This window comes from Synchytrium microbalum, assembly GCF_006535985.1.
Source record: "Synchytrium microbalum strain JEL517 chromosome Unknown SmJEL517_scf0065, whole genome shotgun sequence".
Taxonomy (NCBI): Eukaryota; Fungi; Chytridiomycota; class Chytridiomycetes; order Synchytriales; family Synchytriaceae; genus Synchytrium; species Synchytrium microbalum.
Window position 1 is genome coordinate 46,632 of NW_022158414.1, and position 16,149 is coordinate 62,780.

Consider the following 16,149-nt stretch of genomic DNA (forward strand, 5'->3'; position numbering starts at 1 on the left):
GGAAGCTATCATAATTGCAAAGACATTGTAGCCCAGCATTCCTACATATCTGAATCTCTCGTGCGATCTACTACTCCAGGTTTGATGTCGAAGTTGGTGAATCGCATAATCACAAGGAACCATGAATCCGGCACGTTTCAGAAGACACTTGAGACTATAAATTTATTCTGCAAACTCTTCATTTCCAGATTCGTTTTAGATGCTTTTTATGTTTTTGCACTCCTTCAACCGACTTTGACAACCAACAATTTACCAATGGACTGGAGTAAATCATTTGGTGTCAGGCAGTTTTGTGACTCGGAGATAGGGAGTGACTGTGCGATATCCAGGAAAGAGCTAGAGGAAAGGAGTGGGATGCAAGTGAGCAAGAAAGGTTACTCACGTAGTGTCAATCAACTCACTTTCTCCGCTTCTGCATTTGTCACTGATGGGTGAATGATCACTTCATCTTGTGGGCCATTCCAACCTAGATTTAGCAGGTAAAGTCAATGTTAGATGAGCAGGCAGACATATCATTTGAGTGTTTTGACAAAAACCCTAAAAGCTATACGCCGAGCATAGTTCGAAGATTTTTACCTGCAGGGGTAGTGACACGTTGCTTGTCAGAGAGCTGCAACGCGTCAACAGTACGAAGGATTTCGTTGAAGTTTCGTCCACCTGTTCATGATGCAAAAAACAAATGCAGACATCAGTAAAATACCCAAAACATGGAATGTCTTTATCTCGATGCTTACATGAAGCAGGATACGTCAAGATCAGTCGAACGATATTCTTTGGATCGATGATGAATACCGAGCGGACTGTGAATGGAATTCCCTTGGCATCAACGTTTGTAATATCCTAGAAATAAATCAATGTTGATACATATGCTGAGCACTATCGCTATCGATTCTTTTTCGAAAATCAACGATAGTTTACCTGATGATCCAACATATCATAAAGCACGGCAATTTTGCGGTCCTTGTCAGCAATGATTGGGAATTGAACACTGCAAGATTGGGTGCTGTCGATATCAGCAATCCATTTTTCGTGATCACCCAATTCGTTGGTGGAGAGTCCTAATAAAATATCAAAAATGGTTGAGAATAACAAAACGTCGTAAGAATATCACACCATGACAACACATTTGGTCGTGATCGTTTGCAGTGCATAATAACCTTAATCCAATCATGTCGAATCCAAATTGAAAACAAAGCAGAACAATGAGAATACGAATCAACATACCAATGACTTTGACACCACGCTTTTCCCATTCAGCACTCAATCGCGCTACAGCACCCAGTTCAGTGGTACATACAGGTGTGAAGTCAGCTGGGTGTCTAAGTTGATCAGAAAGAGAAATGCGATGTTTCAGATACTGGTTGTAGTGTAGATTGGAAGATGTCATGGAAGATGTGAGTGTAATTGTTTTGATTCTTACGAGAAGAGAATGGCCCAAGATCCCTACAATGATCGAAGCTGAGTAAGAATTCAATAAATTCACAAGGACACGAAAAGCGACGCAGGAGAAAAGGGGGGAATAGGTAATCAAGCCAGATTGTCATGTCTTGCTCCACTTCCAACACATTCGACATGATCCCAAACACACTAGACCAAAGCATGAATGTCGATCATAATGAGTGATCGTGTACGTACAGCTTTCCAGGTATGGAAGTCAAAGTTGCCCTTTGTAGTGTGAGCATCAAATGTAGGGGCAGTATCGCCTAGTCGAATACCCTATGGTGAAAATAATGATAAAAGCGGTTAATGGATACATAATGGATACATTTTCAAGTGTGATTTGCATATAGTTGAAAAGAGCGGCTCGACGACAACAACCAGAAACCAAATCAAACAATGATTTGGCGTCTTTATGAAGAATTCACTCGGTACTGGTAACTTGCCATGATATGAATAATAGAAGGTAGCTTCCTATGTAGTGAGGTTCTTGCTTTGGTAGCTTGGTATGAGAAGAGATGGTCGATCTGGTTTACACTGCCTCGTATTTGAAACGCTGAAATTGCGACATCGCAAAACCTACAACAAGCAAGACTCACAACAAGAAAGCCTAGAGTAAGTTCATAATTCACGCGTTTGGAGACGTGTTCCTTACGAGATCTAGCTAGATCAGGACGCTTAAACACCAAAACGTTGCTTTAAACGTCGGTAGCCAACGGAACGTAACAGATTCAGTCATCCACATGGCTTGATCGTCCAACAAATCTATTCCTTATATCCATAATCAATCATTCTTCTACTTGCGGTTAGCTGTTACATCCTGTAAAGCTTGTAAGTCGCATTCATGACCTTCACCCGTTGAGTTTTCAAGCGTACGCAGCCATTTGTCATAAGCGTTCGCTTGAGATCTGAGTGGGCTTGTATAAGTTCTGCACCATTCATATGGATCCGTTATCTAGCATATGCCACTGCGCCGCCCCAACCTTGTAATCCTCTAATCACAACACACCCAGCCTACAAACGATGCAACGAGGACCAACTGCATTCGAGGCTGCCGTCATCAAGATCCACAACTCGCACTTGGCAGACACGGACTCTGCATTCTTGTACAGTGCACTGGATTTGGCAAGTAGTCGTAAACGTTTGGGTTTTCTGCAAAGATGGGAGACTAATTGTAGTGACAACTTACAACAGGATCCAGCACTAGCCAGACAAGTAGTCCGGGAATCCGATCTAAGAGGTATCCTCTCGCACGGACCTCTTTGTTTTCGATGTTGAAAGTCAATGCATCAGCATCACACATTGAGCTAAAACCAAAACTCACAACTAGCCCTTGTTGCACGGGAATGGAAGAGACGCACCTCGAGCCATTCGCATTCTAATGCTGGAAGTAGTACTGATCATCAGCGTCAATCCAGCAACTCGGTGACGAATTCTCGACAGCAATACGATAGATCTATAAAAGACCAACCACAACAACAGATGCAGCAGCCGACAATGAATGGCCTCCCACCACGACACTATTTCGCGGTTCCAAACGGAGATATTTACGCCCAACAACCACCTCAACAACAGTCGATTCTTCCACAACCGATACTGGTATCGTCAAACTCATCGCATGAGGATGCAGTAGAGGAAAAGAGAAGGGTCTTCTTCTTCTCCAAACGACGTCAATCTATGAATAGTATCAGTAGTAAAAAGGGCAAGAGAACCAGTGTATCAAGCATCAACAATACTTCAGTGGTGTCTCAGGGTGCTAGTCAATCAGGTCGGCCGATGTCGCAGCAGCAGCCACGATATGGTCACTAGAAAACATGAAGGGTGTGGTAATTTATACTGGGTCTCTCTTTGAAAAGCTTTGAAACAATAATGTGATTCTCTAATCTTTTTAATGCTTAATAAACTAATCATTCATTCTACTTACAAACTGTATGGAAGCTGAAGCAAGTTCTAATATTAAAATACTCTATAGCAAGTAATAACGAAAAAAAACGGCAATCTATCACCGTTCATCATCATCAATCACCTCAACACTATTCCTACTGGTATTCCCACTACTCCTCATTCTCACATTCCCATCGCTCTTACTATTCTTATTACTACCACCACAGTCTTCCCGATGAATCAGCACATATGACACCAATATCATCAAAGATCCAACCAAAGTCCCCACCCCAACCGCCTTGCCATTAAACACAGCGTCAACAATGGTAGTCGACGGTATAGTCAACAATATCCCAAGACTAGCAACCACAGGCCCCGTAATAGCCAAACTCAACATAAACGATGCATTGTACAGCACTCCCAGCACAGATATGACCAGCATGGCAGATGCAGAATGTATAGATGGCAGTTCGAATCTCTCGAATCGCGTATAATGCAGTATTGGAAACGGTATTAGGCCTAGTATGAGCGTTACGATGCCGAGCAGACCTGTTATGTACACGGATAGCAGCATGCTTGGTTTCTTCTCGGGGACTGCTAGTGTTGCGTATACTACATCGTATATGCCTGCGAATATGGAGGATGAGATTGCGTAGATGTATCCCATTCCATGCTGTTGTGACGTATCGTCGTTTATGGTATTGTCGTTGGTACTATTATTAGTTTCAGAGTTCCATCTTGTTATTACGATGACACCTGCAATGGCGAGCCCTACAGAAGCCAGTTTTATCGTGTGAAGGGATTCTCGCCCTAGAATGACTGATAATGCATATGCCCAGAAACACGATGTGTTGTATATGGCCGTAAGGTCTCCCAGTGATATCCTCGAGACTGCCAGATACCTGTGAAGAATGGAAAAGAAAGAATTTTAGATATGGCGCTGCAAAAACAAGACTGACAGGATCGCAAATAAACACCCAAAGCACACTTCTATCCCCCTCTAACAACCCACTTGCACATTAACTGATCAGAAGCTCACCACGAATAAGATCCAACAGTAAACAACAGCGTCAGCGTAACAGCCAAATTTAATATACTCCTTGAAATCACTACTGATGACCCATGTCCTTTACCACCACCATAATGTTTCAGCCATGGCAAACCAAGTGCCAGAGAATGTATTCTAGCCTTGTAATCGTGTATTGAGTCTCCATAGCTCATGTAACAATACGCATATTGGATTGGCAGCAGGATTGAGTAAAATCCATGCGCAAAGTATAGCACAAAGTATGGCGATCCGAAGGATGTTGATAGGAATTGGACTGCTTCCTATAGATAGAGTGTTAGGGATGTGTTGTTTGAATGACACAAAAACAACATGAAGTCCCAGCTCTCCAATGAATTTGATTGAATGCGATGTCACATGCATTCCAACATACCGATTGGACTACAAAAGCGACGACACATAGTGATAGTAGGAATAGTCCAGTTTTACGATGAGTTGGTAGTTTGGTGTCGACTTGATCCATCAACAGGGTATCATTGTCCTCATCGCCAGGAGTCAATGCAATAGTGTTAGATGCATCGTCACGTTCTAGTACAGATAGCAGTGACTCGTGACTCCTTGTTCCTCTGTCCATGGCCATAAACGTAACTTGTCTGTGGATTGTTGGATCATTGAATGTACTCAGCAAAAAAAGATAAGCAACTTTGCTTCGTCTGGCGATAGTTAGTTCTTAAGGTTCACGTGCAGATCTTGTATAGTTCTTCGTTGTTATGCGGCGTATGAGAGTATTTCAAGGCCTGAAACGCGTCGAAGGTGCCTTCTTTTGCAGCTTTCATCGCTCAATTGCTCAAACTGGTTCCTACGTTCAGCTGCTTGACACGTGAATTATAGCTTGTTGGGGATCTGTGCTGAGCAAGGAGGTCAGAAATAACTGTCAAATGAGTGCAGGATGCTGTATCTCTGTTACCCTACCATTCTCCGTTGGCCTCAAACAATAGCGACTTGTTTTGCTCGTTACGTACATTGTCATTGACTTTTCACGCTTTACTAGATTAGGACTCTAAACACATTTCTTCATCTAGAAATATTGCTGGAATCTCATCGTCTCCCTCCTCTTCCTTGCACCCTCATCACACAACCATAAACATCAACAACGACCATCCCTCAAACGCACTCGAACCGAAGACGACCGCGTTATAGCCAAACGAATACAACTAGACATCGACGCTGAAGAACTATGTGCTCAACAAGATCTAGAGGAACGGGATCGCTTATACGCTTTGAGTCTCAACCAATCCAAACCTAGATCGTGATGAATCTCTACCAATCCAACATAGATCTTGCTGAACAGGAGGCTGAAGATACTGCAGATAACAAGGATATGGCTCAACGAGATGCCGAGTTGGCTCGTTAATACCAACAAGAAGAAGATGAACGACATAGAGTCATCTTCTGCATGGAATTGCCAGCATTAATAACCGCAATGATAGCAATAACAACGATTACCGTACCAGCAATCATAATGATGACGATGAGGAAGACGAGACCGATGAAGACGACGAAGCATGGAATCGAAAAGCCATGGCAATGACGACGAATGGGCCAATCAACATGGTGGAAATTATGAATCAGGAAGATACGCAACATAATCATGAGATAAAGAAAAAAGAAATCCATTTACCAGCGGGCTATCGCTTGATTCTTCTCTGTGTCGTACTCTACCCTGTATTATTGTATCTTACTCCTCTCACTCTACCCTTTATTCAATGAGGTCGACCACAATCGAACCCCATCAAAAACCACAAACACACCCTGGAATTTGGGCATACTCGCGCACTGTAGATCGACGTCGCATCCATCGAGGTGATCCAAACTCGGGTGGCAAATGGATGATATTCAGATCTGTTGCCGAGATCGATGATGCTTGGAAGATCGTACGAGATGCTAGATGCTACACGTAAAGGTCGACTAGGTCTTTTGTCGAAAGTGGCTACGAGTATTCGTGGTCCATTCAAGGGTAGTAATGTCATATGTGTTTATAGTGATGACGAGAATGATGAAGTTGAAAAGGGTCGTATACGTGGTGTATTGAACGAGTTGGGGTTCAAGGGGCTGAGTTATAAGACGAATGCTGCAACGAAGCGGGGAGAGTATTCTGCTAAGAGTGGGTTGAGTCGCTGAGGTTTGATCGAGATGGAGATAGGAGAGCGAGAAGATAGAAAGAACATTGTTTGAAATTTGAGATTGAAAAGAAAGAATAAATGCTGTATATATTTGCAACATTGTCTATTTTCCCTCGTGAGGAATCATCGACTAAATGGGATTACATCAATATTGTCTAGTATGACAGAGACGAGATCACCAGTCACTGAATTGCAGTACACTCGTGGAATTACTTCATCCTTGTCGGATAGCAATACAATCCAAAGACCGTCTTCAGTCAAATCCAGTGCCTTGACCGTTTCCACTGTCAAGACACATGCATCAAGAAGGGATTCAATGGCCACAATAGAGGCAACACAATTCATTCCTACGGCGGTACTTGACTTTATAAATGGCTCGTTGATTGCAAACTTTGTCATTTCTCGTAAAACGTGGTCCAATCCTTTTGGTGGAGATGATAACCATGTTATACCGTCATCATCATCTTCATTCTTTGGTTCCACGACTATTGTATATCGTGAAGGCTTGTTTTCGATTTCTTGTAGAGGTTTGGCACTCGACTTTGAGGAAGCAGTCATAGCATTCTGCACCTCTGGCATCTTGTGCGAGTCAAATGAAATCTCCATTACCTTCAAAGAAGAGTCCTTTGCGGTATGATTTTGGGTCTTCCAACCATTCACAGTGACTCGAATGTCCGAGAAGGGGTACATGGCGATGTCAGCCTAACAAGTTTAATACATGCGTTGAGTTCTGACGCAGGTCTGGTATCCGTTATCGTATAGATCCTAGAATGTACGATAACGATATGCAAGACAACATTGCTCGATAACGTGATGCTGAGTTAAGACTTTTTCAAATCTACCTTTATCCTGATTCCATCTCGTTGTTTGACGAATTCCATATCGTTCTCTAGTCTGGCAAGTCCAAAGTCGTCTTCGTCTTGTTCAGGAAGAGCCTGCATGTTTGATGTAGATGTCCAAAATGAACAACCTTCCTAATGTAGCTGATTCTATACATGTGTCGGTATAAATACAAGTAAATTATAAGATGAATCATTTGACATACTCCAAAACTTCTCGGGAATGATGTAAACCAAGAACAAAGATTCAGGAACAGCAGGCGTACCGTTGATGTATCGGGAGCGAAGGCGATGACCCGTGGTAACGTCGAGCGTAATGATTGCAGATTCAGCCAGATTTTGTAGACGCAGTCTCGCAAAGCTCTGGCCTGTTTTGTCGTGTTGTGAACAAACAGACAGGCGTAATCATTTTGACTTACGTGACTTATGAGACGCATGCAGCAGCAGTTGGCACGTATTCTTCTGCTCTCTTGCAGTGTGTTTCTCAGAAGCGGGAGTAGCAAGCGTGGATGACATAGACAGCAAAGAAGTAGTGCAACTTAGAAGTGCTAGCTAGATTTTGTTCCATTTGAACGAATGAATATACACAATTTATATTGGTTTTACTTACATTTACATCAATGCTCAAAGCTCTCGGAATCATCATAATGACCATATTCCTCATCCTCATCCACCACACTACTACTCACAACCACATCACCCTTCCATCCACCACGTTCGCTCCCCTCTTGCCAAATAGCATTAAACGCGTACGGAATGACTTCCTTCCCAGGCAGCTTGATAACAGCAACTTCACCCATCTCTTTGGCATCCAATACTACAATGCTTGTTCTCTTTTCACGAGTATCTAGTGCCAGAAACACTATACATCCATCATCTTCTTCTCGGCCAGATGGGTTGGGGATGAATACAGGGAAGGAGACAAAGGTATCTGCTCTCCTCCATTCGGAGGTGTAGACGCCTGTGGAGATGTCGATTTTGGATACAGTGTCGTAGTAGGGTGTGTTTGGGGTTAGGCAGCTTAGACCCCATACGAAGCGATAGTTTTTGTCGTTTCGGAATTTCGGCGATATTGTTATGAATTCAATGTTGCGGCCTGATGTGAGGTGATGCCAATCTGTATCGACTGGATATTTGAACTAGAGGGATTGAAGAATGTTGAGTACTTTCAAGACAAAACGAGTGAAAGTGACCCTACCATAGAAAGCGCCTCTACTCTTCCCTTCTTACTACTGGTATCACGTAATACATCTTCCAACAGGTATCGTCTGATAGTGTTTTCTAATCCTCCCAGACATCCATTCCTCCTCAGATCTTCCACCATAAGTTTATCGATAACTGCACTGTCTTTGTACCCAACAAGATCAATAACAACATTCACGCCGCCGCCACCATCAGTACATTCATAAGCATTGACTATACTTAATGCAAACACTGGGGTTGCAGTATATTTCTTGACTCTACCACTGACTCGATGGATGACGTGAAAATGTGTTGGTTCGGCATTGTTAAATTTCATTGACGAAAAGAGGTTTCGTGTCGAGGTGATCCCACCTATTATCTTGGGTGATATATACGGACATTCTATAAGTATTATATAGCTTGGCGTGACTGCAAATGTATGTTGATATGTGGTTCGTTGTGTTGGTATCGATGCTATGACTGTCCAGGCTGATGGGTCGTTCATGACCAGTCTGGAAGTAGGAGCTTTGATTACATGCTGGATTGTCGAAATTTTACTGCTTATTTCAAGGATCGACATGAATATCTCCTTTGTTGTTGCATCCACCTTTGGTTTGGGACACGTCACAAAGTACGATGATGATTTCTCAGAGAATGGCAGTGTTGGTTGTTTTATGAGACTCATTGTGAATTCTGGTTGGAGAGTGATAGTGTCTACGAATCGAAGCTCCATAGCGTGTCCAGCGGCCATGAGAGAGTATCCTGATTGACATGCTTCATTGTCGAGTGTTACGAGGTGGATGAAGCTGCTTGGGTAGCCTGGTCCTTCATCAGCTAGATCGGAAGTTTCACTTGATCGTTTACGAAGAGGTGGTATTATAGGTATAGTTGTAGGTGATTGTGGCCCAACCTATCATGCGAGATTTACTCTTAGTTGTTCTCGCAACGAGATGCAAGCTGAAGCCCCTTCATCAAGGATACTGCAATACTACCACCAGCATACATACCGTGATTTCATGCCTCTTCCTTAATGCAGCATGCTTTGTAGTACCTCGTCGCAGCAAGAATCGAGTGGAAACCAGGACCTTGTTTGTATGAGCCTTGAATTCGATGCGGGAGAGTAATGGCCGCCCATCAAACCAGTGATTCAGCTTTTTGTCACTTTCTCTGAGGACGTAACTGGCAGGTGAGAGTACGTGTAGGTATCCATTGACGTAGGGTGGCAATGCTCCATTCACAACGGCTAACTCGACTGGATCCAAGAAATTCGAGTCACATGAAGCCAGCCCGAGTGCAAATGGTCTAATAGGCTCTCGAGCTGATAAAGAAAATGGCGGTATTGAGGGTTAGCATCTTTGCAACAGCAGATGTTCATAAAGCTCCAACTGGAACTGAAAATATCGAGTATTGAGCTTGCCTCCTTGCATATCTTATTGGCAAGCACCCAATAACAAGATCTGTGTATCTATAGCCCCTCCCTTCTCCCTCTTCGTGCTTGAAAGCTTCATGACAAAGTCAAACACAGCAAGCGACAAGCGACCGTGACATTTCAGAAGGCGAAACAATTGACTATAGAATTTGCCGTAATTCATTTTAATGTACGCGTCAAGCTCCGACTTATTCGTCCAGCAAGTCCAACAAAAGCCTTGAAGCTGAAGCGTCATCTTCACATCCAAAAACAATCTGTTGTGCATTGCGAAAAGCGGTTGAAAAACAAGAACAAAACATAGAAGAATACGCCATTATTGAATTGAACATATGAGACAATTGATATGTGGTCTCTTATGGCTAGGATCTCTTACTCTTGGTCGAGCTCAAGTCACAGGAGTAGCTCAACAGGGCGCTACAGCTGTTGCCCCTTGCTTTCAGCTTACTGGCTCAAAAGGCTGTCCGGATTTGACTGGTTCATGTACGTACATCATATATTCATTGCCATTTCTTGTATTTTGTACTCGTTGTTGCTTCTTGGTCAACATCTTGAAGTCACCCTCTCAACCAACACTGATACAAACCACAACCATATTCAACCTACAGGGCTTGTGCCTTCCGATCGATTTACTGATGTGGCCAGCTTTGATGCTTACATCGCTTCTTCTATTGAATCGTCTCCTACTTATGTCGCTGCATTCCAATCAGCCTATGGATGCACCAATTTCACTGGCAGTCTGAGATTCCATACCAGTGTGTTATGTGACTATGTAAGCTCATCATCGTATGAAGTGATTTCATGAACGCATAAGCCTTGTCGCATGTTTTGATTATTGGATGTAACATGTGAAGACCCACTGGACACGTCATACTACTTTATTGGAATTCACCATATTTTGCCCTAATGATAGTTGGTCTCGTTTGCTGCTGCTGAATGTCCAGAAGCAGCTGCTATTACAATCAAACCACTATGTCAATCAACATGTGCCGCATTCCTTCAATCACTAAAAGACACATACGCTGATCCATTGCAATGTACTGCTATTGCAAGCACAACAGCTGATCCAAATCAAAAGAGTCAGTTGAATATGCGCACATTTGATGTGTCGCAGTCTCCATTTTCAATGTATTGTAATGTCTTGCCAAACAGTGCTTGCTCGTCTGGCTTGGCTAGTGATCTTGCTCAATGTGGTGAGTATAAGGTACTGTATTGATTTGGAATGAGATTTCAGACATGGATGAATGCGTATATGTATACGTGACTGAATGTCGCATTGCTACGATTGAAATCCTGGAGTATGGACCTGGCGACATACTCATTTATCAACGCATAGGATTTGTCAATCCAAATACCACAAAATCATATTGTATGTCCCCTACTACAATGGATCCATGCTGTAGTAGTGCAAATCAATTATTCCAAGTGACTCTATCTCAAGCTGTAGCTGATCCAAACGATACGGTATGGTATTATGCAGTACGGGCACCAACTTCTTCTTTCGTTCACTGCTCTTAACCGCAATTTGCTTCAAATGATTTAGTACGTATTTGTGGCATCTGCAGTCTCGGCCTTTCTTGTTATGACGCTAGGATGCATGGTTTGCGCAAAAGCAGAACTGAGACTTCGAGCTCAAAACAAGACTGCAATCTTGTTTTCAGACAACACAAAAGTCCATGCTTCCAAATCTGTTGTATTCTCTCCAAGACAAGTTGGCAAGCCTGGATTCGACTCTGGTGGACTTGAACGCAAATTTACAGTTGCTCGTGCTTCTGTATTTCCACCTTCAAAGCAACAAGGACAATATCAACTCCCTGAGATTATACCAACGATTCCTATGCCACCCCTTTATCGTGATCAAGTTCCCGCCAAAGGGTTACAAGAAGAGTGGTGAGTTGTCAAGAAGTTTTCTTTCTCAAAGGTGTTTTTTGTTCTCAATACAAAACAGAACAAATCAGTGAATCTAGAAGAACTCATCTTGATCGTTGGCAAATAGGCGCTGTGTTGAGCCATTCATACCAAGGCTTCGTGATGAGATTGAAATACTTCGGGATGACGTGGTGGTTCTTGAAGAACGATTCGATGATGGGTACGTCCACAGTCATGCCTTTCTATTTGTCTTTTTCTAAGTACTACTTACTTGAACTATCACCTCACGCGTCTCTGTACTTTTTGTTTTAGGTGGGGATGTGGAACAAACCAAAGAACTGGTCAGAATGGAGTTTTTCCTATGGCTCTATTTGAACCCAAGACAGCATCTTGTGCTGGAAGTGGTGGTCGTCCCAACTTCCATTTGGGTGATAGGAACTCGAGTATATTAAATTCGCCTTGGTAAGTTGGAACCTATCAAGTTATCCAACCGGGACCTTTTTGCTGATGTCTATCTATTATTATCTTAGGTGAAGAAGAAAAAAAGTTGAAAAGGAAGCTGCAATAAATGAGTCGTCGTTGTAAAAATGTTGTTAATTTCTGATGCTTTGTGAATAAAGAGAAGTTAATTGAAATTTATACTTTTTGAAACTATCCATTGTGTGTGTATGGTTGTTGTGGTGCTTATACAAAAAAGAAACGGCCAAAATAGTTAGATTTGCTTCCAACTTCAGAACACAACCACACACAAAAACAACCCATTGAAAGATAAGCGGTCGCTCAATGTTTGCCAGACGTATCCAGCCAACTGCAAATTGCCATCACGATGGCAAGCTGGCAGATACCTTCCCAGCCGTCGAAATCCCTTCTGTCGATGCAACAGTTCATGAAGCAGAGTTGGCGCCAGCAGCCGAACTTGAAAAGGGAGATGCTGCCGCACCGATTTCACAAAATTTACGACCCAGCGATGATGTTATCGATGGATTATTTATGGAATTACTGGTAAATGCTTGTTGGTGGATTAATCTTTTGTTGCATTTTTTTAACCATCAACAATAGGTCGAATTACAAATACCGGCAGAGCAAGTCAACTCATTGAAGATATCCTCGTCTGAATTCAAATGGAAAGTTGTGGTTGCTCATCGTGATAAGATTGTATGTGTGCTGTAGGATGAACGACAAACAAACATATGTAGATACACCCTAGAATACTGATTCTCATGAATTCTAATTAGAATCTACCGTCTAATGCAACTCTTATGGCATCCTCAATATCCATGAATTCGAGATTCAGATTTTCGAATCCTGTTCAAGAACTTGAGAATTTGACTCCGGTTGCAACCTGTGTGGCTGCTGAATCCCCGAAGTGGTTGGAAGACTTCATAGCTGCCCGTGGTGCTTTTAATGTTATACGGATGCTTGAGAGCGTGAGAAATGCTTCTTACAAGTATGTCATTTTACCAGCGGAAAACTGATTTTTGTAGGCCTGAGTTGACACAAACACCAAACAGGTCGACATCTACCTGGAAGAAACATCTACTATTGGTCAAAATTACAAAATCATTATGCAAAATCGAAATTGGACGGCGAGCCATGATTCCTTCCTTACGCATCCACGCTGCCATTATACTTCAACACCTCAAATCCCCGACTCGATCCCTGGAATCCCACCGTTCTCAACCACCAGTACAAAATCGAATCGCAGTATTTGATTTGCTGACTGTGATGCTTCGATTCGGTGAATGGAAGAATGTTTTCGATGCTTTAGACGATACGAAATGGCAGGGCTCTACTAAAAGCCAGCAAAAGAAGCATGACTGTTTCGAGCAAAACTCCAGAATGAATAGTCTGTTGCAAAAGGGTATATCACGAACTTCATCAAGTCAAGTCGAGTCAAGCCATCAAGATTTACGTGGACAAGGTCAAGAAGACGCCGAAGAGCCGAGATTCGATTCTTTGAAGATGGATTTTGAAAACATGGTTACCGAGAAAGCTCGAAATTGGAGTGGCATGTCCAAGAAGGCTAGGAATACATTTGTTCAGATACGGAGTCGAGCTAACGGATGGACTTGTATACGATCTGTATCTGCTGTGCCAAGTAGTGTACGGGAACGTGATGCCTTGAACGCGATGGTGATCCTGCCATGGTCATGAATTCTTCCAGTTTCTTTGTATTGCTAACGTCTATTGGCTTTTTCTCGTAGATCTCATGTGTTAGTTTAATCTCAAGTCTCGTATCCTGCATTCCAAGTGGTACACCGCAAGATCGAGAGGCCCTTCGATCTCGTTTTCTGAGACTAGATTCTTTGATTGAGGTATGTCCAACCAAAAAAAATATTGAAACCAATTCCTGCATTTGGCTTTAACCCATTTTCTCCATCGCACTATTAGAAACTCGATTGTTCACCTCATATAGACCTAAAGCGATCTCTTCGCGAATACAAGGATTTAAGGACGAGTGATTTAGCTGCTATCACACCAGAATCACCATCGTGCTCTGACAAGCCATCATTGAGGCGACGAAGACAGAATGTTCCAATGATGATAAAATGGTCAGTTTTTGATCGTAACGTTGCTACACTGGCTTCGCCTGCAACACCATCATCGTCTTCAAGTTTGCCAAGTCAATCCTCGGGATCGTCTAGTTCAAGTTAAAAAGTTTAAAGAAATTCCTTGTTCCCGTTTCGCCGATAATAAAACGTCAAATGCTTTTCTCATATCCATCGTATGTGTTCCTCGTGGTTTGTCCCACGTCACGTCAAGTTTCTGTTTGCAACACAAACTGTTTAAGCTCTCACTTCAGTTTTTGACGCAAACCTCACTTCCCCCACAAAAGCAGTACTGATATTACCAAAGACCCAGAACTTCAAGTATCTTTACCCCAAATCAAACATGCTCAGGAGTTTGGCTGCTGCTACCATGCTATTATCAACACTTGTTGCTGGACAATCATGTGATAATGTCCAGCTCACATCCTCCAACATGGCAGCACATAGGCAGTGCACTAAAATGGGTAGTCTTTATATTGGATCAAATGATCTCACTTTAAGTGTGGCTCTTCCTTCGTTGACTGAAATTCAAAATGTATGTGCTTATGTGTTTGTGTGTGTTCTAGAGCTTAAATTCTGACAAAAAATTTACTGGCTTATATAGGACTTGACAATTGAAAAGAACTTTGCTCTTCCTGATGTCGCTTTGGATGGTCTCAAGGAAATCGGTGGTAACATGGTGGTTCAGAATAATACGAGCATGGAGGTATAAATGAAAAAAAGACGCACACTAATGACTATTTATGCAATATGGTACTAACAAGCTTTCCAATTTTCTTTTATTAATATTTAGAAACTATCTATTCCATCTCTCACTTCTGTCGGATCTCTCCAGATTACTACCAACCCAGCTCTTCGTGCATTGGACTTTGGTGGTCTCTCGTCAGTCAAGAATATAGAAGTAGTCAATAATGGACGCCTGGTATCCTTGACTGGAGTTACTGTATCTGGTCTTGATACTCTGACGATTGATGTAAGCTATGGATTGTGATTGCGAACTCGATGCAACGAAAAAGAGCCACCAGTAAACTAAATTTTCTCATAGGGAAATCCATCACTCGACTCTACAACATTCTCAAATTTGGAACGCATCAACGCCCTTCACCTCGGAATCAGAAACACCGCAAGCTTCCCACTCTTGACTGTCTGCAACAGTGACTTTATCAGCACCCAGGTTTCATCACTATCACTCCCATCTCTTCAACACGTCTTTGGCAAGGTCGACATCTCAGAAACCCGATTGAGCAACCTATCGCTACCAGTCAAGGAAGTACATAAGGACTTGTCTATTCGCAACAATCCTGGTCTTGGTTCTGTATCGATGCCAAACTTGAAGGCTGTTGGTGGTACTATATTTGTTGCCAATGATACAATATTGAAGGAGTTGGCTATGCCTGCTCTTGTGTCGGTTAAGGGAAGTGTGGATGTATCCAGTAAGGCACTGAGGAACTTTTCAATGCCTTCGATTCAGAGCGTTGATGGTGCCTTGAAGGTGGCTGCTCCAGTTAGTTGTGGGTCTTTGAGTGAATGTAAGTTGCTGCTTCTCACTGATTTCTTTGTGCAGCACACACTTATGCCCATTTCCCTTTCAAAACCGAATAGTGAAGAATGGTGTAGTAAATGGCAATTACTCTTGTATCTCTTCTCCTGAATCAAACATCACTGCTACTACCAGGAATCCATTTGGAAACACTACTTCTACTGGTACCAATGGAACTGAGATTGATGGAGTAGATGGCAATCCTAAAGCCAGTGGAGTTGTCGCTACTCAAGA

At 42.5% G+C, this 16,149-nt stretch overlaps 3 protein-coding genes across 3 annotated transcripts; 1 reads left to right on the forward strand and 2 right to left on the reverse strand.

Annotated features, from left to right (window-relative positions):
* Positions 1-270: 270 nt before the first annotated feature.
* Positions 271-1,886, reverse strand: SmJEL517_g05921 (peroxiredoxin; the record flags this gene model as incomplete). Its single annotated transcript, XM_031171847.1, has 9 exons — positions 271-336; positions 402-466; positions 577-657; positions 735-840; positions 919-1,058; positions 1,225-1,319; positions 1,421-1,443; positions 1,636-1,716; positions 1,866-1,886. The coding sequence occupies 9 exons, from the start codon at positions 1,884-1,886 to the stop codon at positions 271-273; spliced, it is 678 nt and encodes a 225-aa protein (XP_031022188.1).
* A 1,553-nt stretch (positions 1,887-3,439) lies between these two features.
* SmJEL517_g05922 (uncharacterized protein) lies at positions 3,440-4,961 on the reverse strand (the record flags this gene model as incomplete). Its single annotated transcript, XM_031171848.1, has 3 exons — positions 3,440-4,223; positions 4,361-4,650; positions 4,761-4,961. The coding sequence occupies 3 exons, from the start codon at positions 4,959-4,961 to the stop codon at positions 3,440-3,442; spliced, it is 1,275 nt and encodes a 424-aa protein (XP_031022187.1).
* Positions 4,962-10,289: 5,328 nt separating this feature from the next.
* Positions 10,290-12,360, forward strand: SmJEL517_g05923 (uncharacterized protein; the record flags this gene model as incomplete). The annotated part of the gene is made up of 8 exons (XM_031171849.1): positions 10,290-10,440; positions 10,566-10,729; positions 10,871-11,150; positions 11,294-11,421; positions 11,501-11,847; positions 11,954-12,046; positions 12,139-12,288; positions 12,357-12,360. 8 exons carry the CDS (start codon positions 10,290-10,292, stop codon positions 12,358-12,360), a joined length of 1,317 nt encoding a protein of 438 aa, XP_031022186.1.
* Positions 12,361-16,149: the final 3,789 nt, after the last annotated feature.